This window comes from Urocitellus parryii, chromosome 7, assembly GCF_045843805.1.
Source record: "Urocitellus parryii isolate mUroPar1 chromosome 7, mUroPar1.hap1, whole genome shotgun sequence".
NCBI lineage: Eukaryota > Metazoa > Chordata > Mammalia > Rodentia > Sciuridae > Urocitellus > Urocitellus parryii.
Genome location: NC_135537.1, coordinates 158,226,804 through 158,253,575, shown reverse-complemented (window position 1 = coordinate 158,253,575; position 26,772 = coordinate 158,226,804). Strand labels below are relative to the sequence as shown.

Sequence of the window (26,772 nt, the reverse complement as noted above, 5' to 3'; positions counted from 1 at the left end):
TGCCCTTCCACAGGTGGGCTGCAAAGCCCTCGTATTCCCCAAGCAATTCAAGACCCAGCAATACTACAACATCTTGAAGCAGATCTGTCCAGAGCTTGAAAAGGCCCAGCCAGGGGCCTTAAAGAGTGAGAGGTAGGTGTATCCTGGATTTGGGGAGCACCATGAAGCATCCCTGACTCCTTTACCCTCCATCAAGCCCCAGGGGTGGGGCTGGCATCCCCTGGAGCAACCCCTAACTTACCCACAGCCCCTGCTTCTCACCATCCTCCCTATCCCCCAGTCTCCCAGATCTGACCACAGTCATCTCCGTGGACGACCCTTTGCCGGGGACCCTGCTGCTGGATGATGTGGTGGCGGCTGGTAGCACAGAGCAGCATCTGGCCCAGCTCCAACACACCCAGCAGTTCCTGTCCTGCCATGACCCCATAAACATCCAGTTCACCTCGGTAGGTCATAGAGGTCCCCAGGCCCCAAGCCCAGCTGACACATGCCCCCTCCCTCTGTGACCCATTCCCAGGGATGGGGAGACCACAGGAAGTCAGGAGAGCAGGCACTCTCCTGACACTGGCCTCTACCCTTCTGCTCTGCCTTGGAAAATCGCTGGTGTCCTTGTCACACGACCCTTTCCTGGCCCTCCTGCTCCCCAGTGTGGTACAGATGTACTGAGCCACTAGGGCTCAGAGTTTAAAGTTGGTAGAACCTGTCCCTCCTTTAGTGGAAGCAAATCTGAGGCCCAGAGAGAGAATTTGTCCCAGCCCCCATGGCTAGTGGGCTTCCTCACGTGAGTCACATGGGAGTGACATGAGCACTGAGTCCTTCTCGTTCGCATTTCTGGATCCCCACATCTGGCCCCTCGCCGCACGTGGTAGACCTTTGGTACATATACCAGAGAAGCAAATGGATCTGGGGCATCGATCCTGGGCAGTGGCCGAGGGTGGGAAGGAGATGGGGGAAAGCAGGCCAAGGTGTCACCTGCTTGTCTTCGTAGGGAACCACAGGCAGCCCCAAGGGGGCCACCCTCTCCCACTACAACATTGTGAACAACTCCAACATGATAGGCCAGCGCCTTAAAATGCAAATGAAGGTGAGATGGGTTTGGACTGGGGCAAGGTTTGGAGGCTGTGGGGAGGTGGGCAGAGCGGGACAGCTTGCTGGGCTCCCCCTGCTGGCTGGAGGAACTGGCTTCTGGGGCTTCTACTCCCATGATAGACTCAGCCTCATGTCTCCATCTTTAGCCACCAGAGGAGTTGCGGGTGGTCATGCCCTGCCCCCTGTACCACTGCCTGGGCTCCGTGGGGGGCACGATGGTGTGTTTGATGTACGGTGCCACTCTCCTTCTGTCCTCTCCGAGCTTCAATGGCAAGAAGGCGCTGGAGGCCATCACCAGAGAGAAGTGGGCACTGGTAGACAGGCTACCCATGGGCTGATGAGATTCTCCTAGTCCTTGCACCTGAGCCCTGACCTTTTCCAAAATGTCTCCTCCTTCTAGTCATAAGACCTGGGATGGGGTCGTGGGGGACTCCCAGGAGAAGACCAATTCCTGCCTTGAGCTTCTGCTTGTTCCCCACAGCTTTGGCTTTGGCCCTTAATGAGGTTCTGGTGGGGTGGGAAGAGGGAGTTCCTTTCGATTCCCAAGCCTAATTTGAAGACCCTCCCCTTACACAGAGGCTCCTCCATATTTGGCACCCCAACGATGTTCGTGGACATTATGAACCAGGCCGACTTCTCCAGTTACGACTTATCATCCTTATGTGGAGGTGGGGTAGGGCCAAGGATGGCCAGGCATGGGGACGGGGCTGCTTTCCCCCAGGACTGGCCTGGATGAGCCAGTCTTCTCTTTAGGGGGACAGGAAGGGCCCTGTGAAAACATGGGTGAGAGGGAGGCAAATCCCCAGTGTCCCTGGACACCAGGCGCAGGCCAGATGTTAGGTGTGGAAATAGGCCCAGGATCAGGGAAAGAAGGAAAGAAGGTCCAGGATCAACCAGCAGTAGGTAAAGGGGGTCCACTGATCTGGGAGAAGGGGGAGCTGTGTCAGCCTCGCTCTCTGATTCAGGTGTGATCGCCGGGTCCCCTGCACCTCCAGAGCTGGTCCGAGCCATCATCCACAAAATGAACATGAAGGAGCTGGTGGTGAGTGGCAGCCAGAGTCACTGGGGGTGAGGGGAGGGTGGGGGGAGGACTGAATGACAGGTCTGGGGATGAACTGAGGCCAGATCTCCAAAGGTGACCCCTAGGCCAGCCCTCTTTCCAGAAAGCAGAAATGAGAAAACACAGTCTGGCCTCTTCAGCACCTGATGAGGCATGGAGATAGGTGACCAGGGAGTAAATACTATATATCCATAAATTTATACTTATAGAAATCTGGGGCAGAAACGCAGCAGGGGAGGATGTGCAGCCAAGCACTGGTGTCCTGTGAGAGCGTCCTGGCAGGTGGGGCTGGCAGAGTTGGGGGAAGGGCTTGAGACCGTTTCTGGAAGCAGGGGGTGGGCTAAGGGTCTGATATTTGTTTCCAAATGGCAGGGAGAGAGGGAACAGAAGAAGGATGGTTCTGGGAGGGTGACCATCCTGATGATCACCCTGCTCTGATTCTGCTGGACTCGGGGGTGTTGACACCAGCTTCTCTGAGAGGAGCCACAACAGGGCCAGCCGTGATGGTTGAGAGGGGCTTTGGGTCCTCCCTTGCACTCTGTCAGGTGGAGCTGGGTTGGTGGTACAGTGCCCAGGGCCCTCTGCCAGGACGTGTGTCGCTGTGGGCAGCTCTGTGCATCAGCAGAGGCTGAGGGGAGGAGCGGGTGGTGGTGGGAAGGTCAGTAGTCTCTCCGGCAGAAGGCAGAGGCCAGTCACCAGGACTGGCTGAGTCAGGACCTGTGGTGAGGTGGGGATGGGTGTTAGGACTCCAACATCATAGACAATGTAAGAGAGGACAGTGGGAGTCCTGGGCACTATCTTTTCCTCCCAGAGGGGAACACCAGTTCTCCCCTCCTGCAGAGGTGGGGGATTCATGAGTGATACCAGCTCACTTGCTAGAATCTCCAAAGAGGAAAAAGGGGGACCGGCCTGCCCAGCCCCCACCTGTTTAATGGCGGCCTGCTTTCTTGGACCTCTTGGTGGGGAACTTGCAGCTGCGGAAGGCGTCTGTGTCACGGATGTGCTGGCCCTTGAACTTGGCGGGTGAGGCACAGGTGGCATCTGGGCGAGAAGCCTTGGCTTCCAGCCATCTGGAGAAACAGAAAGTTGCTGGGGTTGGGGAAAGTGTGTGGGAATACTGAGGGGAAGGGACAGTGAGCTATAGGGCCAGGATGGACTTGACCTCTGGGTAGACTGGAGCTGTCATCCTCATTTTACAAATGAGGAAACTGAGGCTCCCAGGGTCCCGTGCTTACTAGCAAATCTGGAATGTGTGCCCAGGATAGCTAAATGCGGGACCACATGAGGGGAGATTCTGTGGGTGACATGGGAACATTCTCACCGCCGAAGACCCCGAAGCTGGCAGGTACATTTCCAAGGGTTGTTGGTGAGGGTGAGGGTCTCCAGGTTGTCAAAAGGGAAGTTGGAGGGCAGCTGGTTCAGTCGATTATTCTCCAAATGGACATGTTTCAGCGTGGTCACACCGAGGAAGGCACCATCTGAGAACTAGGGAGGTAAGGTGGGCCGGAATGAGTGCTCTAGCCTATGTGCAGCCTTTCCCAGTTCTGTCCCCACAGAGGAGCAGGGTCTTCCCCTGGACACAGGCCTTGGTACCTTGAAGAGTTTTCAAAGCAGAGTGATCAAGTTATCTAGACGAGCTAATCCCCATGGCCCTTTTGAGATAGGAGGTGTTGTTTCTAACCAGCAGATGATAAAAAGGAAAAAAAAGTTCTGTCCCTTTAGCCAGAGTCACACTAGAGAGTAAATAGTAGCCCTAGGACCACACCCCACACCCCTCCCCTGGGCACCACACTGCCTGTGCAAATACTGGGCTGCTAAGGCAGCCAGAATTTGTCCCCAGGAGCTCAGACTGGCACACGGTGAACCTGGTCAGTGTTTGGCAGGGTAGGCAGAGGCCCAGGCTGCCCACAGCCCAGGGTCCTGGGACTTCCCCCAGCTTTATCCTCACTGCCTGCCAGACACTATTTGTGGAGCCACCTTGGTGAAAACATTGGCCAGTTGGACAGCTCCAGAGGAAATGTTCCATTGGTGCCCACATCTTGGCCCCAGGCGTGACTGTTTCTGTCTGGCTGCCCCTAACCCAAATCAGTCCCTGATATGCTGTTCTGCTGCCCACCAAAAGGCCACTCTGGCACTAGTGGCTCATAGAGGATCCCACCACCAGCGAGGGTGGGGTCTGAGCTACAGAAGGGCAAGCCCTGGCAGGCTCCATCCAATCAGGCAAAGTTTGGCTGCTGCCCAGGTGGATTCTGTCATCTTCTCCATGTCTGTGCCTTCTCCAACAGCCTAGGTTAGGGTGTGACATTCTCTAGTGACCAGACTGTCCTTCTACCTTGTCTTGGCTCCCACCCAAACCTCCTGTCTGAAGCCTCTGTCCCAGGGTGATTTTCCAGTCCCAAGGAAGAGATCTGGCATCCCAGGGGTAGAAGAACTAAGTGAGAATGCACACAGGAGATGGGTCTGGGGACTAGAATGGGCAAAAGGCAGCCAGCAGTCTGGGGGACAGTGAAGCACACACAGCCCAGGCTTTCCTGTGGGTTGTCTAGTGCAAAGGGCTGACAATGGAGTGCTTGCCTTTGCTCCTTCATATGGCTCTGCAGCCTAGGGAGTCTTTGGTCCCCATGTCTTGACTTCCCTACTTAGGTAGAATGAACCTGAAAATGTCATGGCGTGAGTGAGTAAGTGTGTGTGTGTGTGTGTGTGTATTGGTGGGGGTGGGGGCAGCACATCCACCAGGACCTCTGAGGGGTGTAGAGGTCTTCCTCAGGTATTTGCTCCCCCCTCACTCCCCAGCCCCCCAGTCCACCTTAGCACACAGGCCTTCCCCCACCAGGAACAGGGTCTCTTTGTGGGCCTGATTTGCCCAGAAACTCTGGAAGCCTTCTCAATAAACAAACCTTTCTTTATGGGATGGTAGGTTTACTGGAGACTGGGAAAAACAGCAGAGGAGGGGAGGAAGGCCCCACCGGAAGAGGTGGGCACTGCTCACAGTGGGGGTTTGGGAGCACTACAGAGGCTCCTAAGAGGCCATTTGTGGGGCCAGGGTAGCCCCTCTCCTCTTAGATGCAGGAGTCCTGGGAGGGCAGCCAGATAAGGATTAGGGTGGGGATGTGACAAGAAGAGGGAGAGGTGGCAGAGCTCCTTGCCTTGAGATAGCCAGAGGGACAGGGAATTTGAGGAGAGGGGATGGTGCCCGGCTGTGGTCCTAGCTCCCAGCCTTCAGGGGGAGAAGAAGGAGCCCGGCAGAGCTCTGCAGTCAAGCACTCACCTTCTCCAAATTGGTGTTGTCCAGCCAGAGGGTCTCCAGGTACCTGCCGAAAGACTGGAAGGCGTTTTCTGGGATGCTCTTCAGGGGATTGTGGGACAGCTTCAGCTCCTCCACCACCCGAAGCTTGCTCAGGGCGGCGGAGGGGTAGCTGGATAGCTGGTTCTTGTCCAGATGGAACTTGGCGAGGTTCTCTACATCGTCCAGAGCTCCTGGCTGCAGAGAACTGAGCGCATTTTCTGACAGGTAGAGCCAGCGCAGGTCCTTGGCGCCCTGGAAGGCGCCTGTGCGCAGCTCACGGATCTTATTATTGTTGAGCTGCAAAATAAAGAGGTTGACTAGAGGGGACAGCAGCCCGCGGGGCAGCTCGGTCACCTTGTTGTGGTCCAGGTAGAGGTAGGTGAGCTCAGTCAGGTCGTCGAAGGCGCCCGCACGCAGCACGCGGATGTCGTTGTGGGACAGGTACAGGTAGATGAGCTGCTTGAGGCCGCGGAAGGCGCCGGCGGCTACCTCGCGGATCTGACAGTGCTGCAGGTGCAGCGACACGAGGTTCGGCATGGCCCGAAACGAGTTAGCAGCCAACACCGGGAAGTTGTTGCGCTGTAGGTTGAGCAGCTTGGTCTTCTCTGACACCTTGGGGATCTTCTGCAACCCCACTTTGTCACAGATGACATGCTGCAGGTCTCCGTGGCAGTGGCAGTTCTGGGGGCAGGCGTCCAGCGCCTGCAGAAGGCTGGCCAGAATGCCGAGGCTGAGTAAGAGCATCGCGCGGGCCATGGCCAGGATGCCTGGAGCCGGGGCTAGGGTCAGCGACAGCCAGGTGCGGGCAGCGGCAAGTTCTGGGCGCTCGGGTCTCCCGCCCTATTTATACGGTGGCCCTGACCGCAGCCGGCGGCCTGAGCCAGCTACTACGTGGAGCATCGAGGCCACTGGACTTAACTCCCTCGCGCCCAGAGATGCTCTCCCCCGCCCTCCATGGCGAGAGGGCCAGAGGCCCTTCCCCCACCTGGCCACCATGCATGGGGGGCCAAGACCGTACCCCTCAGTCTGAGACCTTTGCTGCCTGCTCTCAGATGAGTTGCCCTTTCTTCCCCTACCTCCTTTCCCTGGGCTTTTTTTTTTTTGGGGGGGGGGGGAGGGCGATCATGGGTGTGTCTAGAGCCCCAAGTTTACACCGGAGAGGAGGCGTTCCCCGAACTTATTTGTTTGCTCAAATTTGAGTCTCCACGTCTCCCCCACCCAATGCACACTCGGCGGGGTGCCCTGAACCCGGGGAGAGAGGAAGCGGGGCCGGACAGCGGGAAGCGTCTCGCTGTGGTCTGCAAGCCGGCGGCGCTTTAATGGGACTCTTGTGCTGCGCCAGCCGAGCGTGAGAGCCCTTCTGGCGTCGGGCTCCCCCTTCTGGCTAGACACTCCAGAGCCGACCCTAAGGAGCTCCTTCATCCTTGGGCTCCTCCCTGACTCTTCTCTTCTAGTCCTAGGCTTGCGATTCTGACCCGCGCACCCACCCTTTTTCTAGGGCTGAAGTCTAAGCAGAGAAGTGGGAACTTGGGGGCGGAGGCGTGGGAAGTGACCCACAGAACTGGCAAAACATTCGGAGACCACAGGCCACGGGACAAACACAGTTGTACCATCCCCCTTCTAGATCTCCCCCAAAATATCCCCATCTCCCAGTGGTCAGGACCCACCCCTGAGGGGTCTCAGGGTGGCAGCCGAGTGGCGCCGAGGTGTACTTGGCAGAGGCCACGCCTGGGCAGTGGCCCCAGGACTGTGAGGATGGATGAGGTGGGGTCAGGATCAGCCCTGGCCAGTTCAGGCGCCAGATGCACAAGGTTGTGGGCAGCCCTCCCCAGCTGGGTCAGGTCTCTGTGTGCCCACTTGCCAGCCACCGTGTCCGGATTCCTGTGGACAGGGGAGGGTGAGCAGGAAGGTCATAGCTCTGGTCCCAGGTAAGCTCTGGGCTGCCTGGCAGGAGATATTGTCCATTTTGAGGGGTAAGGGAGGAACTAGATCCCAGCTGTGCCAGAGCCACACCAGCTGATACAGGGGGATGGGGGACCACAGGTAAAGATCTAGTAGAATACAGGGTAGTCTAGAACATTCTCTGATGGTATTTAGGCTGGCTTCTGATTTTTCTGATGCTCAGGATGTTCCAACCACTGAAAGAGCAGGGGTGGGGCTGGGGGTTGTGTGTGCCACAGGCGTTTTAAATCCCTGCTCTGGTTGTATTTTATTTTGATGAAAGTAAATTTACAGGAAATTCTGCAGAGCTCTGGGGCACCCACCCCAAGGTCAGGCACTTGTCCCAGGTTTTGGGGGTGGGTTGCATCTGTGCCACTTCTAGCTGGCCAAGGTGGACTGGCTTTCTCATCAAGTTTATGGGGCGTTCGGTTTGGAAGGAAGGAATAGAGGATGTTGTGGCCTGAAATCAGGAAGGTGGGGCTAAGGCAGCATGTGGATGGGGGAAAGAAGTCTAGGATGTTGGTAATGCCAGGAGCCACAGACAGACATGTGACTGCTCTAAGGAAGCAGGACTGAGAGTCCTGGCTAGGACAGAATGGTTTCCCAGGTCTCAGTTTTATTTCAGATCTGGGACCCCTGCAGAGATCAATGTCTCTGCCCCCTTCCCGGGCCCCTATCAACCAATGATGTCTCAGTTCCTACTATTCACCTGCCCTGAGTAGCTCACCCATCCCTCTGTAATTGCTGAGCTCCCATCAAACCCCCTTTCTGGACCCTCTAGGTTGTTTATGGAACTACAGAGAACAGTCCTGTGACCTTCATGAACTTCCCTGAGGACACTCTGGAGCAGAAGGCAGAGAGTGTGGGCAGAGTTATGCCTCACACGGAGGTGAGCCCCCGACCAAGACCCTCAGACCTCAACTTCCACCACTCGGGGACATTTATTGCTTTCCATTAGAGGTCCCAACAGTTCCCAGAAGATGCTGAAAGCCCTTAGAAGCAGGATCTTTGCTGGGCCTGGCCAAGGCTCTCTGTGGGCTGAAAGGGGAAGAGCTGGGAGAGAGGCCCTGAGCAGCTGCCAGCTGCCTCCCTTCCTGTCTGAGGTGTGTTTTTGCCAAGCCCACTGTCTGCTTCAGGGCAGCCAGGGAAGCCTCAAAGAGGAGCCAGAGCACAGAGATTTTTCCTGCCTAGCTCTTTCTCCCCCGTTGACTCTTGCCTCTTGCTTTGGTGGAGTTGCTCTTCTGACTGGGTGTAGACGGTTTCCCAAGCAGCCTATCCCTCTGGGGGTCCCTTGCATCCCAGACACTGTCCGGAGCTCATCTCAATTTCAAAATCCCAGCCATGACTCCTTTGCCATACCAGTTTCTCTGTCCCTGTGGGGTTACTGTTAGGGGCTCCATGCAGCTGCTTCCCTTGGAACTCACCTCTCCTCTGGTGCATCTCCTCTCTCCTACCCTCCCAACTGGAGCAGTCCCATGGGAAGTGAGTATGCAGGAATATGAGCCCCTCCCATATCTGACAGCCTCACTGCCACCCCCATTGGGATACCCAACTGGAAGGTAGACTGGAATTGACATATTTATGCCCATATTTGGATGCACAAACCAAGACACACTGGCTGTGGCTCCTTTTTCTTTCTTTCTTTCTTTCTTCTTCTTCTTCTTTTTTTTTTTTTTTTTTGGTATAGGGGATTGAACCCAGGAACTCTTAACCACTGAACCACATCCCCAGCCCTTTTTATTTTTTGAGACAAGGTCTTGCTAATTTACTTAGGGCCTCACTAAGGTGCTGAGGCTAGTCTTGGATTTTCCATCCTCCTGCCTCAGTCTCCTGAGTTGCTGGGATTGTAGACATGTGCCACCGCGCCTGGCTGTGTGTGGTTCCTTTTGTACTAGGCTTTCAGACTGCCCCTCCTGATCACATGGCACTGCCACACTACCCTCCTTGGCTTCTTTATTTGGTGCTTAACAGGAAGTCAGAGGAGACTCCCTTCCCTTCTGCAGTTTATAATTCTTTAGCTGGCCTGGCCCTCCACAAGCTTCCTTCCCTGCCTCCTCTTCCCTCAGCACCCCTGACCTTGGCCTTGACTGATCTTTCATGCCCAGCTCAGGTCTCTGACTGGTGATGAGTCTACTCTGGCCTCTCCCCCTTCCCTGGGCTGTGATGGGCAGAGCCAGGGGACTTCATTATTGGGTGAAGGGAGGCAAAGCTTTCCCCATCCCTGAGGGCTGCCAGTCCTGGAACGAGTGGGCAGGTGGCCCCAGCCTGAAGCTGACCTGTCCCAGGCCCGGATCGTGAACGTGAATACGGGGGAGCTGGCCGAGCTGAACATGCCCGGGGAGCTGTGCATCCGAGGGTACTGCGTCATGCAGGGATACTGGGGAGAGCCTCAGAAGACCTTTGAAGCAGTTGGGCAGGACAAGTGGTATCGAACAGGGTGAGAAGGCAGGGTGGGGGAGAGACTCCGGCTACTGAGGGAAGACTGTGGGTTCTGAGACTGAGCTGGAAACATTAGCACAAGGAGGATGTGGGTGTTTCATCCTGGAGACTTGACTTCCAAAATGTGTACAACGTGGGTAACCACACCTAGCACGGAGACAAGACACCAGAATAGTGTGCTGTAGCCATATTCCCAAAATTGGAGCCAAGATTGATTCAGTCACTCATTTGTTAGCTCAGCACATTCTTAGTACTCACCTCCTAGGGGCCAGCATTGTTCTTGTTGCTGTTGCCCCAATGGAGAGCAAGATAAAAAGGACCCTGCTTTTACTTCCCACTTGTCTGGAAGAGGAAGACAGATTATTTTGGACATCAAAAAATTAAATGGGATTCTATGCTGTGCACAATAGGAGAAAAGGTGGCTGTAATGGGGAGGGGAGCTTTCCTCAGAGTCGGTGGTCAGAGAAGGCCTCTGGAAACTTTTGATCTAAGACATGAATGATGAAACAGAAACCAGCCTTGAAAAGCAAATGCACAGATAGGGAAAGAGAAAGAGAAAATATGTGATAGGTATTGTACTAGTTTATTGTTCTCTGCCTTCCTACCTAGACTATAAGTTGCAGAGAATGTGTCTTATTCCTGCTGGGTCTTCTAGAACCGTGGGGGACATATAGCAGGTGCTCAATAAATGTTTGATGAATGAGTGAGCAAGGGAGCCAGTTAAAGCAGAGAACAGAGGGCATTCCTCGGCTTCACCTACAGAGACATCGCCTCCATGGACGAGCAGGGCTTCTGCAAGATCGTGGGTCGCTCTAAGGACATGATCATCCGGGGCGGTGAGAACATCTACCCAGCAGAACTTGAGGATTTCTTCCACACACACCCACAGGTGCAAGAAGTGCAGGTGAGGCACCCAGGCCAGGTGAGCCCAGGTGTGATCCAAGAAGCAAGAAACAAGCAGGAAAACAATGATGTCTGATATTTGTCTCTGACCTTGGAAGGTGGTGGGAGTGAAGGACCACCGGATGGGGGAGGAGATTTGTGCCTGCATCCGGCTAAAGAGTGGGGAGACCACCACTGAGGAGGAGATCAAAGCTTTCTGCAAAGGGAAGGTGGGAGCCTCAGCGTACTCCATCTCCCCGACCCCTGAGTGTTCCCTCACACACCTGTTCCTGCCAACCATCCAGGATTGGGGAATGCCCCGCCCTTACAGACATGACTCTTCAGCCAAGTGAACCCTCTTGCCCCAACCCTTGCCCTGTGACTTTGCCCAGCCTCTTGCTTTATCTTTCTGTTCTGCAGATCTCCCACTTCAAGATCCCCCGCTACATCGTCTTTGTCAGTGACTACCCCCTCACTGTCTCAGGAAAGGTGTGTGAAGTGGAGGTGGCCAGGGAGGGGCAGGGTGTCACGGGACTCCAGGTGGCCCAACCCATGCCTCTCTCAGTGGTGAGCAGAAGAGGCAGCATAGGGGGACTAACCTGTCATCTCATCCTGATTTGTCCCAGGCTTTCTCAATCTTAACACTAAAAGCTGACAAAGCCCTCAGTCCCAAGCAAACGGTTGTGGTTGCTCACCCTAACAGGCGGGGACCCCACCTGACTCTCACTCCTTTGTTTTCCCTCTAGATCCAGAAATACAAACTCCGAGAGCAGATGGAAAGACATCTGAAACTGTGAATCCTGGGGTGGAGGGTTCCAACCCGGCCGGCCTCCCGCCCCTCCCCCCAAGCCCCAGTCTTCTTTGTCATTTGGGCATAAAGAGCTCTATGTTTCCTGGTCTCTGGCTGGAGTACTCTCTCTGGATGGAGAGTGGATGGAGAAAGGAGGAGTCTCAAGAGAAACCAGCACTTTCAGACTGATTCCTCTGAATACTACTTTTTAAGTAGATGATCTGTTTAATCTAACCCTCACCCCATCCCTTTGAGATTGCAAACCCATTTTTTTTCTGTTTCTTCTTCTTCTTTTTGGTACTGGGGATTGAACCCAGGGATACTTTACAACCATCCTCAGCCCTTTTTATTTTGAGACAGGGTCTTCCTAAGTTACTAAATCGGGCTTGAATTTGTAATCCTCCTGCCTCAGCCTCCCAAATTGCTAGGATTATGGTGTGCACCACCATACCCGGCTTCCATTTTTTCTTTTGTAAGCTTTACTTGGTCCATCATTTTTCACATTGTTGCCAGAGAAGTCCAACAAGAAATGTTCTTTTTAAAAAAAAAAATAAGAACATATGATATGTCAAGAGCTTTGTAATGTTTTGAACAACTAATAAAAAAAATAAAAAATAAGAGCTTTATTGAGATATAATTCACATACTATCCAAAACATCCATTTAAAATGTAGTTTATCCAGTGGTTTTTTGTTTTGTTTTTTTGTTTGTTTGTTTTTTGGGTTTTTTTTGGCAAGGTGGTATTGGGGATTTAACTCAGGGGCACTGGACCACTGAGACATATCCTCAGCCCTATTTTGCATTTTATTTAGAGACAGGGTCTCACTGAGTTGCTTAGTGCCTTTTCTGAGGCTGGCTTTGAATTCTTGATCCTCCTGCCTCAGTCCCCTGAACCGCTGGGATTACAGGCATGCACCACCATGTCTGGCACCACTGGATTTCAATAAAGTCACAGATATGTGTAACCATCACCACCAAAGTCAATTTTGAATGTTGTTGTTACCTCAAAAAGAAACCTCATATCCTTTAACTATCACTCCTCCCATCCTTCCCAATCAACCCAGTAAAAATAAAGCAGGCTGTCATTTGACCCAAGAAATAAAAAACAGTTGGCTTCTACAAGGCACATAGGTACTGTTACTTAACCAGCCTGTTTTGCCTGCTGTGCAGTTTGCCAATCACTAACACCATGAGTTTTGCAAAAGAAAGTTTATTCATGAAGCAGCAAAGCATGAGGAGATGGGAGAACCAAGTCTCAGACCCACCTCCCACAGGGCAGGGCTTGGGGATATTTATGGGATAAAGTAGCAGGGCGATTTAAGGTTTGGAGCAGCGTGACTGGAGGTGATCAGTGGTTGGCACATCCCAAGTGTGATCACCCCCCCATACTGACGATTAAACTCAAAGGTGTTCTACCATTGAGCTACATCCCTACCCCTTTTCTTTTTCTATTTGGAGACAGGCTCTTGCTAAGTTGCTGAGGCTAGTCTCAAACTTGTGATCCTTCTGCTTCAGACTCCTGTGTCGGTGGGATTACTGGTGTGTGCCACCACACCTGACAATGTAACCAGACTTCATAGCTCTTCTTAGGACACATGTTTAGAAAATGGGGTCCCTTTAGCACCATCTGAGGATGGAGTTTTTGGCCCCTTGATGTCAAAATGTCACCAATTGGATACTTGCATAGGCCCAAGTGATGAATCATTGTTTTCAACCAATAGCCTTCAGGTCCCTGAAAAGTAACCTAGACAACTGTTATAATCATGACCCCCATGTCAGGGGTGTTATCTAGTGCAGAACTGGTGGGAGACTAATAATATATCACTCTACTGCAACCTCCAAAATTAGTGATTTGAAAAGTCAACTAAATCATGTAATGAAAAGCAAGTGAAGCTACAGGACTTATTGTTTTCCCTCCATTTCAGTTCCCGGTTCAGAGACAAACTTTTCTCCCACCTGCAGCCCTCACCTCCTGGGATGTCTGTCTCCAGCAGCAGCAATTGCAGCTGTTTTACTTTTTAAGAAATGATCATGTATTTAGGATCCTCTGAGTGCCAGGCACTACACTAGATGTTTTCATGAACATTTTCTTTTGAAATCTTGCCAATGACTTTATCACATAGGCATTGGCCCAATTCACAAACACTGTCACTGAAACTCAAAGAGGTTCAGTGTCTTGCTCAAGGCCACACAGCTGGGATTAGGAGCCAGCTATCTTTTTTGGGACAGGTACCAGGGGTTGAACTCAGGGCACTTGGCCACTGAGACACATCCCCAGCCCACCCCCCCCCCCCCCCGCTTTTTTTTTGTATTTTCTTTAGAGACAGAGTCTCACTGTGTTGCTTAATGCCTCCCTTTTGGTATAGGATTTGAACACTTGATCCTTAGCCTCCTGAGCCACTGTGGTTACAGGTGTGTGCCACAGCACCCTGCTAGAACCCAGAAGCAGATTCACTGTGCACTGGTCACTAACTTGTCCAAATTCCATGAGACAAAACACACACACACACACACACACACACACACTACATAAAGTGGGTGTATTACTTATAGATAGGCAACAAGGGACAATAGAAGCCTTGGATTCATTTCAAGCCAGTTGCCCCAAGGCTCAGAAAAGTTTCCTGGTGTGAATGGAGTCTCATCTGTGTGTGCCCTGCTTGCACTGGACTTGAAGGGCCCTGGAAGCCAGCCTACCCTTGGTGACCATGTGCCATATTGGACTAAAGCATTGAAAGAAGTCTTCTTTAGGGTGAGGGGAAGGGGACAAGAGGTACTAGAACAGAGCCTGAGCTGTTCTGACCAGTTCCCCCTTATCTTAGTAGTTGTACTTCCAGCACATTCTACAGTTATTCTTGAGAATTGCAAGCTATCACCTGTTCACTGTCTCTCCTGCACACACCATCTCTGACTGTCCTGGGTTGGCCCGATCTAGAGATTACAGCCTACTCTCATGGCCAAGCCAATCCCTCCGGGACTTTCTGCTCCTTCAAGATCCAGCCCAAGTGTCCTCTCCTCCCTCAGGGACTTCCATGGCTCTTATAACAGAGGCCCTCCCTGCACTTCACACACTGGCCTGGCGTCCAGCAGGCATTGCATTAATTGTGCTGCCTGTCTTCACCTGTTCGTTGACTTCTCCGGATCTTCTGCACCTAGATGTCCTCAGCGCCCAGCTCTGAGACAGGATCATGAAATGTGAAGGAAGTGATGGGACAAACTAAGCTCCTGGATGGGTCAGGGAACTTGCCCTGGTATAGGGTACCAAAAGATGCGCCCCGCGTTCTTGGGAGAGGAACAGGAGGCTGAGATGAGCGCATCAGTGTCCGGCAGGTGGCGCCGAAGATCCGAGGCCTTCCGAGGCGGCGCGAGGTCACGCAGCTTCTCTTCCTTCCGCCTGGGCAGCACACGCGACCCTGCTCTGCGTACACCCGTGCGCCCTGGGCCCGATCCCAGTCCCCACTGCGCTGTGCGCCATGGTTCTCCCCGCGGCCCGGGCCCGCGGCTTGGTGGCAGCAGCCAAAGCGGCCCAGAGGCGCCGCCGGGTGGACAGTGGGGGAGGGTCCCCAAGTCCTGAGCCCGCGAGCAGGCGCGCTGCGGTTTACGTGCACGTGAGTGGCCGGCGGGAGGGCAGAGTTCTGGCGTACCAGAACCAGGTGGCGTTTGTCACGCGGTGGACCTGCCTGCTGTCTTTCCCCGCCCCCAGACGAGGTCTCCGATAGGACCTGGTGCCCTGGCAGGGAAATGTCAAGGTCAGGGTAGTCACCAGCTCTGTGACCTTTACCTTCCAAGCCTCAGTTTTCTCATGCTAAAGTGGGGATAATAATCCCAGGGCGACCTGCTTTGGGAGTGGTGGTTTAGATGTCCTAGCCACTGTTGACCGACCTCGGAATGAGGATGGGAATGTTGGCTATGAACCCAGGAAGCGCCCAGGGTGCCCAGAGTCACGCCTCACCCTGCACATACACCCTCTGCCCGCAGTGGCCGTATTGTGAGAAGCGATGCAGTTACTGTAACTTCAATAAATACATCCCTCGCGGCGTGGAGGAGGCTGCCATGCGGAACTGTCTGGTCACTGAGGTGCGGACGCTGCTGCGGCTCAGCGGGGTGCAACGGTCTGTACTGGGGACTGTAGCCGGGGGTCTTGGAGAGGAAGACGGGTGCAGAGCATGCCACAGGCCTCTCCCGGTGTCATCTTCTCCATCATCTTTCCCCAGGGTAGAGTCTGTGTTCTTTGGTGGGGGAACCCCCAGTCTGGCCAGTCCCCATACTGTGGCTGCTGTTCTGGAGGCTGTGGCACAGATAGCTCACCTGCCTGCAGACTCGGAAGTCACGCTGGAGGCTAATCCCATTTCGTCCCCAGCCTCGAGGCTGGCAGAATTTGGAGCAGCAGGAGTCAACAGGTTGTCCATTGGCCTCCAGGTAACCCATCTCACCCACCCCCTCCCAGTGCACCCAGACCTTCAGGGCTGTCTCCCCTTTGGTGTCACTTATTCATTGGGCAAACATTTCTGGGTGTGAGAGCTCAATAACAGTAGAGCCCATGATGACACTTTTCCCCCCAGTAATGGGATTGGACCCTGAGCTTTGAATATGCTAGGCAAGTGCTCTACTCTGAGCACATTCCCAGCCCTTGTGATGACACTTAGTCATCTGCTGTTCTACTGGGATGTAAGCTTCATGAGGTAGGCCTCTGGCATGCCTTTTTGTACACTAAGCACCACCATAGGGCCTGGAACATAGTAGGTACTCAGAAATGAGGTATTACATGATTGGAGATGTGGGGAAGCAGACACATGATCAGATCACTGCAGCATGAAAATATGTCTATAAAGGGGCCTCTCAGAGTACCACTTGGAGGGCACCTTAGTCTAACGAAATCACAGAAGGCTTCCTGAAGGAGATAATGTTTGAGAAAAGGGAGGAGTTCACCAGGTGAGAGGGTGTGGGAGGAAGAGACATAGGATATGGAGGAGACCTGCATGTTTTGGGGGAGCTGTGAATCATTCCTTGTGACCAGAGAGACTATAGAGACAGGACTGCACATATGGTCTGAAAGCTCTTAGCCACTTCTGAAGGAGTTTGGGTTTCTTCCTAGTGGTGATCGGGGAGCCACCGAAGGTTCTCAAGTAGGGAGAAGCCTTTCTTCTAGGTTCACCGCTGATGATTCCATAGCCAGTCTTGCCCACCTTCAACACTACCACTTCCATTGAACCACTTCTCCTAGGGTCATGGGCTTTGTCTTGTTTGGATAAACTGAAAGAGACACACAATTCTGAGACATTTCTGCCCCAAATGTATATCTTGAAACTAATTTTGAGGAAACATCAGGTAAATTAAGACTGGGGATGCTTCTCAGTGCTAAAGGATTTGCTTAGCATACTTGAAACCCTGGGTTTCATCCTCAACACAGAGGTGGGGGGACAGAGAGAATGAATTAATATAAGAAGCCAGATTGGTGGCAGGGCACACCTGGAATCCCAGGGACCTGGGAAGCTGAGGCAGGAGGATTACAAGTTCAAGGTCAGCCTCAGCAACTTAGCAAGGTCCTTAGGCAACTTAGTGAGACCCTGTCTCAAAACAAAACATCAAAAGGGCAGGGATGTGACTTAGTGGTTAAGCACCCCTGGATTCAACTCCTTGTGGAAAAAAAAAATAATAATGTAAGAACAGGCAGTATGAGATCTGCCCTCCTAAACAGTTTTGTGTGTCAGTATAGTATTATTAACTGTAAGCACACTGTTGTACAGCTGATCTCCAGCATTCACACATTAAGAGACAGTTTTTTAAAAATTTTTTTAGGGGCTGGGGTTGTGGCTCAGCAGTAGAGTGCTCGCCTAGCACGTGAAAGACCCTGGGTTCGATCCTCAGCATCACATAAAAATAAATAAAACAAAGATATTGTGTCCAACTACAACTGGGAAATGAATATTAAAAAATATTTTTTTAGTTGTCAATGGACCTTTATTTTATTTATATACGGTGCTGAGAATTGAACCCAGTGCTTCACACATGCTAGCTAGGCAAGCACTGTACACCGAGCCACAACCCCAGCCCAAGAGACATTTTCAAAAGCAACTGGCTTGTACTCTTTGAAAATGTCAATGTCATGAAAGGCTGAGAATATGGACTAGATTAAAGGAGGCTAAAGAGACAATGACAGCCGAATGCCAGGGGTGACCCTTGGTTGTAAAAGAGGAAATTACTATAGTAGACATTACTGGGACAGTTGGCCAAATTTGAATATGACTACTTATTAGATAATGGTGTTGTATCTGTGTTACATTTCCTGAATTCCATAATTGGATTGTGGTTATGTAAGAGAGTGTCCTTGTCCTTAGGAAATACACATTTCAGGATTTAAAAATTAAGAGATATAATACCTGTAACTCTACTGTCCAGCATACCAGCCACAAGCCACATGCTAGTGGAGAACTTGAAATGTGACTATTTAAATCAACTTACATGTGTCTGGTGTCTACTGTATTGAACAGTGCAGCTATAAAAAATTTCCATCATCACAGAAAGTTCTGGGCAGTGCTTATCTATGATTTGCTCTCAACATAATAACAATAATTTGCACATTTAGAGAGAGACAAAGTAGCTGGTCAGATGTTGCTGGTGAGTCTAGATGGAAGTTGTACCTTTCAACTTTCCTATAAGTTATTTCAAAATAAAAAGTAAAGGAAGAAAAGATTCTTGATTTTGGAGCCAGTCCTGACTTTGCAGTTATATGTCCTCAAGATAAGTTACTTAACATTTCTGAACCTCAGCTTTCTTATCTGTAAAATGGAGCTAATATTGGAGGATTTTAAGGATTACATTGCCTTTCAGTGTATAGTAGTTCTAGGTACTGACTTGACTGTTCCCTACCTTCCCCATCTTCCCATTCCCTGATAGGTACTGGTTTCCCCCATATTCATTTCTACAATGCTGTGTTTGTGGCAATGCTGTCTCTCTCTGAGCTGGCCAGCATACTAACAGCTGACTATCTCTTTCCAGTCTCTAGACGACACTGAGCTGCAGTTGCTGGGGCGGACACACTCGACCAGCAGTGCTCTGCGGACGCTGGCAGAAGCCCGGCGCCTCTTCCCTGGCCGCGTGTCCGTGGACTTGATGCTGGGGCTGCCGGCACAGCAGGTGGGGCCATGGCTCCGGCAGCTGCAGGAACTGCTGCACCACTGTGACGACCATCTCTCCCTCTACCAGCTGTCCCTGGAGCGGGGCACTGCACTCTTCGCCCAGGTGCAGCGGGGTGTTCTTCCTGCCCCTGACCCAGAGCTCGCCGCTGAGATGTACCAGGAGGGTCGGGCGCTGCTCCGGGAGGCTGGCTTCCGCCAGTACGAGGTCTCCAACTTTGCCAGGAACGTGAGTCCTGGGGCTGTTGGCTGGAGGTGTGGAATGGCACGCTGCGTATAACTAGGTAACTCGGGCCTCTGAGGAGAAGGGCCCTGCTGGGTGCTCTCTGACCCCAGATGGTGGAACAATCTAACCAGGTGCCCCGTCCCTGAACACAAACAGCACAAACGGGGAAACCTCCTTCCTCTGCGCTGACTATTCCCTTCTTCCCCACAGGGGGCGCTCAGTACCCACAATTGGACTTACTGGCAGTGCGGTCAATACCTTGGCATTGGGCCCGGTAAGTCCCCTGTGAGCAACAGAAGGGATGACTTAGCAGAGGAATGTCATGGCTGTGTGAACTTGGGCCACTTACTTAACCTCTCCAAGCCTGAATTTCCTCACATGTAAAATGCAGCTAACGATAATATCTACTGTGTAGAACTGTTGAGGATGTATTGTAAGGTGTTTGATTTACTGCTGTGTTTCTGGGTCTTCAGTGTGTGTCAGTCCCCTGCAGGGCTTGTTAAAATCCAGAATGCTGGGCCACTCCTCCAGAAATTCTGATTGATCCGGGCTGGTTTAGGCCTGAGGGTTTATATTTCTAGCATATTAGATGCTCTTGGTCCAGGGACCAGACTTTGAGAACTACTGATGTAAATCTGATAAGAACACATTGTTAGCTCATTAATGTGGGGTTCATTGTTGATGTTGTTAGGGGCCCATGGGCGATTTACGCTTCAGGGGGCTGGAGGCCATGCCCGGGAGGCTCGGATCCAGACACTGGAACCAGACAACTGGATGAAGGAAGTGATGCTGTTTGGTCATGGCACCCGGAAGCGTATCCCCCTGGGCAAACTGGAGCTGTGAGCATCTGAGGGCAGAGGGCTCTTTACCCAAAGTTCCCCACACCCCAGAAGCATCTCCACATGTACTTCTTTATGTCCTGCCTTGCCCTCCCCATAGTCCCCAACACATCCCAGCATCAGTGTTAGAGTGGGAGAGGAAAGGCCCCCTCTCCAAGGTTCCTCAATGACTTCTCTTTCAGGCTGGAGGAGGTTTTGGCCATGGGGCTACGCACTGACGTGGGGCTCACCCACCAGGTATGGAATAAGGTTTTTGTGTACTGTTTCCTCTTCTTAAGCCTTACAGAGTCAGCCTCTTTCTCCTCCTGTTCGCCGCTGTACATACACACACACACACAGAGAAAACACCACAAAACACACCCCTACTATACCTCTGGGGTTGACAGCCAGAGGTTGGGCCGTGGTCCAGCTGAGGCCTGACGGGCAGATGCTGTAGGTAGTGTGGTACAGTGGTAAGAACCCGGGACTTGGGCTGGAGAGATCCAGCGCTGGCCCCTATTCTACTGAAATCTAGGGCACATTGCCTTTCCACTCTCAGAACCTTGATTTTCTCAGCTATGTGAGGGAATAGATGAGATAAGGGGTTTCCATGTGTTTTTAAGCAGAGCTGAAACCTCAGATAGGAAGCACAATAGATAATGATCGATTAGACTCAGAGCTGCTTTAGATGTCGTCAAGTCCCTAAAATCTGAGGCTGCTGTACCCTGGCAGGCAGAGGAGAGAGAGGAGGAGCAGATGGAGACCTGGCGTGGCTGGGATCTGGGCTTCCACCTGAACGTGCCACAGGGGTGATAGTGCCCACCTCTGCACCTACCCATTGATCTGTCCTGGTGTTTATGAGTATCAGCTGCTGAGACCCCCATGCTGGACTGGATCCTCCCTCACCTCTCACCCCTGCCATGAGGCCCAGAGTAGTTCAGCTGGCTCATCACTTCTAACCTCTGGTTTCCCAGCACTGGCAGCAATTTGAGCCCCCGTTGACCCTGTGGGACATTTTTGGAGCAAACAAGGAAGTAAAGGAATTACTGGAGCAGGACCTATTGCTGCTGGACCACAGGTGTGTTGGGGCAGTGGGCAGAGGGGACGTAGGTGTTCCCAAGATCCCTGACTACAGATCCAGAGACCAGGAAGTGAGAGATACTGGTGAGGATGGGCCTGTGGGTGCTGGGGCCTTGGCACAGGTCGGGATAGCATTGAAACTGGTAAGATGAAGCCATCACATCCAGGCTTCTTGGTTTTCCAGGGGTCTCCGGTGTTCCTGGCAGGGTCTGGCTGTGTTGGATTCTCTACTGCTGACCCTCCTGCCTCGACTCCAAGAGGCTTGGCACCAGACAACCCCATCACCTGCACCAGGAGGATGAGAAGATGTTCCTGTATCCCAGGGCAATGCCAGGTGGACTTGGGGGTCTGGACCAGCACTACAGGCATCTCTGCTGGCAGGTGCTATCTCTGCTCCAAGTGGTCATTGCCTGGCCCTGGGATCCCCAGGGGTATGGCTACAGTGAGGTGGGTGGGAGGATATTTGGCTGGGAACTGGCATCCCACCCGGCTTTTCAGACTCACCAGTGTATGTTCCTTGACTGGGAATTGTTCATCGCCCATAACAGCTTTTTTTTTTTTTTTTTTTTCTTTCTTCGGTGCTGGGGATTGAACCCAGGGATGCTTAACAACTGAGCCACATCCCCAGGCCTTTATATTTATTTTGAGTCAGGGTCTCACTAAGTTGCTAAGACTTGAACTTGTGATTCTCCTGCCTCAGCCTCCCAAGCTGCTGGGATTACAGGTATGCACCAGTGCACCTGGATGTTTACATTTTTGGTATCAAATAATGACCAGTGTTTGGAAATCTTTCTGTAGGCAGTTGCCTCCCTAAGACGCCTTCCCCTGTTGTGAGGTCCTGAGCAGCTGTATGAATCAGATCCTTTCCAGGTATCTTAAACAGGAAGGGATTTAATATAGGTATGAGACATTTAGGAAACCACTGGGTTTTTTAGAGTCAAGGCCACTTGTCCCATAGAATGTCCCACATTCTGGGTATGCCTGATTGTTTCCTAAGGACTGAATTCAGGTTGAATATTTTTAGCAATACTGATACTCGGTGTTGTGTAACTCAGGGTCCCTAATGCTAGGCCAACCCACTATCAGTAATGCTAATTTTGACCACTTAATTAAGGGGATGGATATTCTGTTTCTCCCATGGATAGATATAGTTTTCCTTGAAATTAAATAACACAACAGATGATGTGTGATATCTTGAGACCAATTGAATATCCTGTTCTCCAATAATCACTTGCTCAGTGATTTTGGCATCTACTGATGATCCTTGCCCAAATCAGTTCTTAATTTGGAAGTTGCAAAATGTTAATCTCTGACTGTCATTCTTTCTACATTCTTTATCCATTAAAAAAAAAACAACAAACTTTCCATTTTAGTCAAAGGGCTAATCCTCCTTCTGACCTGGAAATTGGTACCAGATGTGAGTGTGTGTGCCTATGTTTGGTGGGGTTGGAGGTGCATTTTCCTGGCAAGAAGCCACATAACTTTTGAGGGGATTGGGGGGAGACTAGGGATTTAGTCCAGGGATAATTTACTACTGAGCTATATCACCAGCCCTTTTATGTTTTGAGACAGGGTCTCACCAAGTTGCTTAGGGCCTGACAAAGTTGCTGAGGCTGGCCTTGAACCTGTGATCCTCCTGTCTCAGCCTCCTGAGCCACTGGGATTATAGGCATGCACCACCATGCCCAGTTAGGAAGCTCTGTAACTTTAATTCATTACCATGTCAGAGGATACCATGATTGAGGCATATAGACTTGGCCTTTAGGAGGTGATGGGGGATTGGGTTCCCCGCCTCTCAGAGGTGAGCACATGCCTTTCCCTGTACTCAGTGGGTGTGAATGTCAGGTCTTCTCTGACCCTGTGGTAACATGGTAAGCATCACTCCCTCTCTTTTTCATCATGAAATATTCAGCTGGCACTAGTTGTGTGCCAGGCCTTGTACCAGACTCACAGAGAAGAAGAAGACCTGCCTCACCCCTTAGGGAACTGGCTGTCATGTTGACAGATGTGGAAGAGATTCTTCCCAGGTTGTCAGTCAAGGCACCATGGCAGGCTGTGGGAGCCTGAGGCATCACTTGGTTCTGAAGGGCTGGGAGCAAGAAAAGGTGTTTTTTTCTTACCACCTCCTGTGCCCCTACTGCCCTGGAAAGCCTGGCCTTGGCACAGCTTGTAGGGTGACCTGTGCTGCCCAGAGACACCTCTTCCTGAGCCTTCCCCTGATCTTGATATTCAAGAAGTGAGCATGGGTGTGCCATCAGATAACCTGGGCCCACTCAGGTTTCTCCCAGCTGCCAGGGCTCGTGCCACCTGAGATGTCTGGGCACTGCATGCTGGGCACCTCACGAGACCTGTTCCGAGGGCTGGGCACAAGCCACGAACAGGTAGGGGTGGCACAGATCACCTTCTGTGACTCAGCCTGGTCCCACCCTCACCTTATGAATCAGAATCTCCGGAGAGCAGCGCCCAGGAATCTAGTTGTTAAATGCTTCCTAAATGACTCCAGTGACCAGTTGGGTTGGGGAAGCCCCGATGAGTGACGTTTCCCACCTTCCATCGTGGGAGGCTGGGGTTGGGACGAAAGAGGTACCCCGAGACATGCATGGGAGTGGGGTCCTTCTCTCCACATCCTGGTTCTTCCATGGCTCATCCATCAAAGGGGTCCTGCTCCTCCCTATTGGGACTCTGATCGTCATCTTCTCACCCGCCTTATGTGGGCAGAAGTAAAAGGGGTAAACCGCCTGCTTTGGTAATAAGGTGATGAGAGAAGTTGGAGACAAGCGGTACATGTAGTCACATGTACTGTGGGTACAGCTTGAAGGACCAAGCATTCCACCTGCAAAGGAGAGCACTGACAATTTTAAAGCCTCCATGTGAGCCCCACCCCCTCCCCCAGGGAGTGTGATGTAGGCAGGACAGCTGTTTCAATTTCCATTTCACAGACGGGAACATTCAAAGAGGTTCTCTAACTTGACTCAAGTCTGGAAAATGCAGTCACGTGTCACTTACCGATGGAGATGTGTTCTGAGAAGGGTGCTGTGCGATGGTTCATTGTTTTGTGAATACTGAGAATCTACTTTCACAAACTAAGGAAACTATATACTGAGGTCCATCATTGACCAAAACATTATTCTGGAGTAAGTTGCAGACCTGGTTTAATACTTCTGGACATCCAGAACTTTCTGTTAAATTCAGAACTTTCTGCTTCACCATCATTTTATACTTACTATGGATCCAGGTCAATTCGGCCATCCATCCATTTAATAAATCCTAAAAATTCTTTTTTTCCTTCCTTCTTTCCTGTTCTGGGGATTAAACCCAGGGGCTTGCACATGCTAGGCAAGCATTCTGGTACTTCCGAAGTTGCCCAGATTGGCCTTGAACTTGCAATCCTCCTGCCTTAGCCTCCCAAGAAGTTGGGATTACAGGTGTGCACCACCACACCTGGCTGGCATGCCTTTTAAATTAGGCCAAATCCTAACCTCTTTCTGGTTTCTTTGTCTCATGTTTGAAGCTGCCATCTCTGCCTGGTACTGGTAGCTTGGGCTCAATGTCCAAACAGTTATGCCTTGGTATCTGCAGGGGCATTGGTTCTAGGACCCCCTCAGATGCCAAAATCTGAGAATGCTCAAGTCCCTTATGTCAAATGGTGTGGTATTTGCATATAACCTATGCATATCCTCCTGTATATTTTTAATCATCTCTAAATTATTTATAATACTTAATACAGTAGAAATGCCAATATAAATGGTTGTTCGTATTGGTCAGGGAATAATAAGAAATGAAAGTCTGCACGTTTGGTCAGATGCGAAAAAAATATTTACTCCAATATTTTCCATTGCCAGTTGGTCAGAGCTGAGATGCAGAACCCGTGGATACAGTAGCCACTGTACTCCCCTCTCCTGGAGCAGTTCATTGTTACCCAGGCCCTATCTCTGTGACTAGACCTGCATTCTCTTCCTACCTGATTCTGCAGAGAAAAGAAGGTCAAGTAATCAGATGAAATAACTTAGGTGGTAGATTGCATTATTGTTCAAAATGTTTGCTACCCTCCTCAGAGTGCCCTCCCTGAGGCCTATGGGAGGATCATAAAATTCCTGCACCATCATCATCATCATCATCATTATCATTATTTCGGAAACAGAAATTGAACCTAGGGGCACTTAATCACTGAGCCACATCTCCAGTCCTTTTTAAACAAACAAACAACAACAACAACAAAAAATACACATTTTTTTCTGAAAAAACATTTTCCCTGAGGCAGAGAAACCAGAAAAGGTTTAGGATTTGGCCTAATTTAAGGAAGGGGAGTTGCTGAGGCTGGCTTTGAATTCCTCATCCTCCTGCCTCAGCCTCTGGAGCTACTGGGATCACAGGCTTGTGCCACTGTGACCTGCACCTGCCTTACTGAACCCAGAAAGGGCCATGAGACTAGCTCAGCCCTGGTTGTCAAAGCTGGTGGGTGGTCCACCATCTATCTTGTGCTGTTGTCACAGTGACCTGCAGTGTTCAGTTTTATCAAAGACAGTTTTATCAACCTGGGTTCCAGAGTGAAGAAAATGGGCAGAGGGGCTGGGGATGTGGCTCAAGCGGTAGCGCGCTCGCCTGGCATGCGTGCGGCCCGGGTTCGATCCTCAACACCACATACAAAACAAAGATGTTGTGTCTGCCGATAACTAAAAAATAAATATTAAAACTCTCTCTCTCTCTCTCTCACTCTCTCTTTAAAAAAAAAAAAGAAAATGGGCAGAGGAGCAACCAGCCACAATAGACATGAGATGGAGAGGGAAATGAACATTTGTTAATTTATTAGATAACGCAAGAAGGCTCCAAAGCAAGACATATATAGTATCCCATTTTTGTAAACTCATATACCTAAGTATGTTCATTTCTGCAAAGATACACAACCAGAATTCTAACATTTGTTAATTTACATGTGTTAATTTCTACATTCTTCTGTTGTAAACCAGTAGATTTTTCAGTTTATTAGCGCAGCATAACTAAAACTAAATTGATACAGTGACAGGATTCCATCATTCAAAGATTAACTACTGTTAAAATTCTAGTGCGTAGCTCTGCAGAAATTCTTCTATGCAAATGAACATACTTAGATATTCAATCCTACAAAAATTATATATATACACACACACACACACACACACACACACGTTTGCTTTGGGGCCTTCTTGTAGACATCTTTCTATGTCAGGTTTTTTTTTTTTTTTTTTTTTTTTTTTTTTTTTAATGGTCCTGGGGATTGAACCCAGGGCCTTGTGCATGTGGCAAGCGCTCTACCAACTGAGCTGTATCTCCAGTCTCTTTCTACTTCAGTTTTATTTCTGTGTCCTATTTTTAGTATGGATCCATAGTGTACCCACTGCAAAGTAATGCCAAAAAATCTAGTTCTGCAATTCCTTTTCTAAGATATGGGGTCTCATTTTTTATAATTATAAACTGTGCAGTGATCATCTTACATAAATAGTTTGATGTATTTGTTGGATCATTTCCTTAGGTTCAGGATAAATCCAAGAGGCAGAAGTGCTGACTCTGGGGGGGTGCACATCATTTGTTTGGGTCCATCTTGCCACACCGTCCCCCAGAAGGCCTGCTTGCGCTCTCGCCAGCTCACTGCTGCTCATTTCTTTACAGCCTCATCAAGAGCAAGCACCATCAGTTTTGCCAAAAGATCCCCAATCTGATATATACATATTTTTTATGATGGTGGAGATTAACTCACATGCAAAGCAAGTGCTCTATCTCTGAGTTGTCTTCCCAGTGCCTGAAGAGCATTCTTGTTTTTTTTGCCGGGGGTGGGGGTGGGGGGTGGGGGTGGGTGGTGAGGTGAAGGTACTGGGGATTGAACTCAGGGGCACTCAACCACTGAGCCACATCCCCACCCCTATTTTGTATTTTATTTAGAGACAGGGTCTCACTGAGTTGCTTAGCACCTCACTTTTGCTGAGGCTGGCTTTGAACTCACAATCCTCCTCCCTCAGCCTCCCTAGCCACTGGGATGGCAGGTGTGTGCC

The 26,772-nt window shown here is 50.9% G+C and overlaps 3 protein-coding genes across 3 annotated transcripts in view; 2 read left to right on the top strand and 1 right to left on the bottom strand.

Moving 5' to 3' along the window:
- Window positions 1-12,075, top strand: part of Acsf2 (acyl-CoA synthetase family member 2) — a 31,719-nt gene extending 19,644 nt beyond the window's left edge. The window contains exons 5-16 of the mRNA XM_026386794.2: window positions 14-132; window positions 281-446; window positions 989-1,084; window positions 1,236-1,393; window positions 1,666-1,757; window positions 2,055-2,131; window positions 8,158-8,265; window positions 9,662-9,813; window positions 10,578-10,719; window positions 10,817-10,927; window positions 11,118-11,186; window positions 11,444-12,075. Coding sequence (XP_026242579.2) covers window positions 14-132; window positions 281-446; window positions 989-1,084; window positions 1,236-1,393; window positions 1,666-1,757; window positions 2,055-2,131; window positions 8,158-8,265; window positions 9,662-9,813; window positions 10,578-10,719; window positions 10,817-10,927; window positions 11,118-11,186; window positions 11,444-11,494 — 1,341 coding nt within the window. The 3' untranslated portion in view covers window positions 11,495-12,075. The remainder of the gene's footprint in view (window positions 1-13; window positions 133-280; window positions 447-988; window positions 1,085-1,235; window positions 1,394-1,665; window positions 1,758-2,054; window positions 2,132-8,157; window positions 8,266-9,661; window positions 9,814-10,577; window positions 10,720-10,816; window positions 10,928-11,117; window positions 11,187-11,443) is intronic.
- Window positions 2,338-6,235, bottom strand: Chad (chondroadherin). The gene is made up of 4 exons (XM_026387068.2): window positions 5,418-6,235; window positions 3,471-3,634; window positions 3,074-3,219; window positions 2,338-2,866 (listed from the first exon to the last, which is right to left on the bottom strand). Exons 1-3 carry the CDS (start codon window positions 6,189-6,191, stop codon window positions 3,078-3,080), a joined length of 1,080 nt encoding a protein of 359 aa, XP_026242853.1. The 5' UTR covers window positions 6,192-6,235; the 3' UTR covers window positions 2,338-2,866; window positions 3,074-3,077.
- A 2,800-nt stretch (window positions 12,076-14,875) lies between the features above and the next one.
- On the top strand, window positions 14,876-25,444 carry Rsad1 (radical S-adenosyl methionine domain containing 1). The gene is made up of 9 exons (XM_026387040.2): window positions 14,876-15,094; window positions 15,465-15,598; window positions 15,701-15,905; window positions 18,486-18,851; window positions 19,059-19,122; window positions 19,540-19,687; window positions 19,870-19,924; window positions 20,641-20,744; window positions 20,931-25,444. The coding sequence occupies exons 1-9, from the start codon at window positions 14,960-14,962 to the stop codon at window positions 21,046-21,048; spliced, it is 1,329 nt and encodes a 442-aa protein (XP_026242825.2). The 5' UTR covers window positions 14,876-14,959; the 3' UTR covers window positions 21,049-25,444.
- The last annotated feature ends 1,328 nt before the right edge of the window (window positions 25,445-26,772 follow it).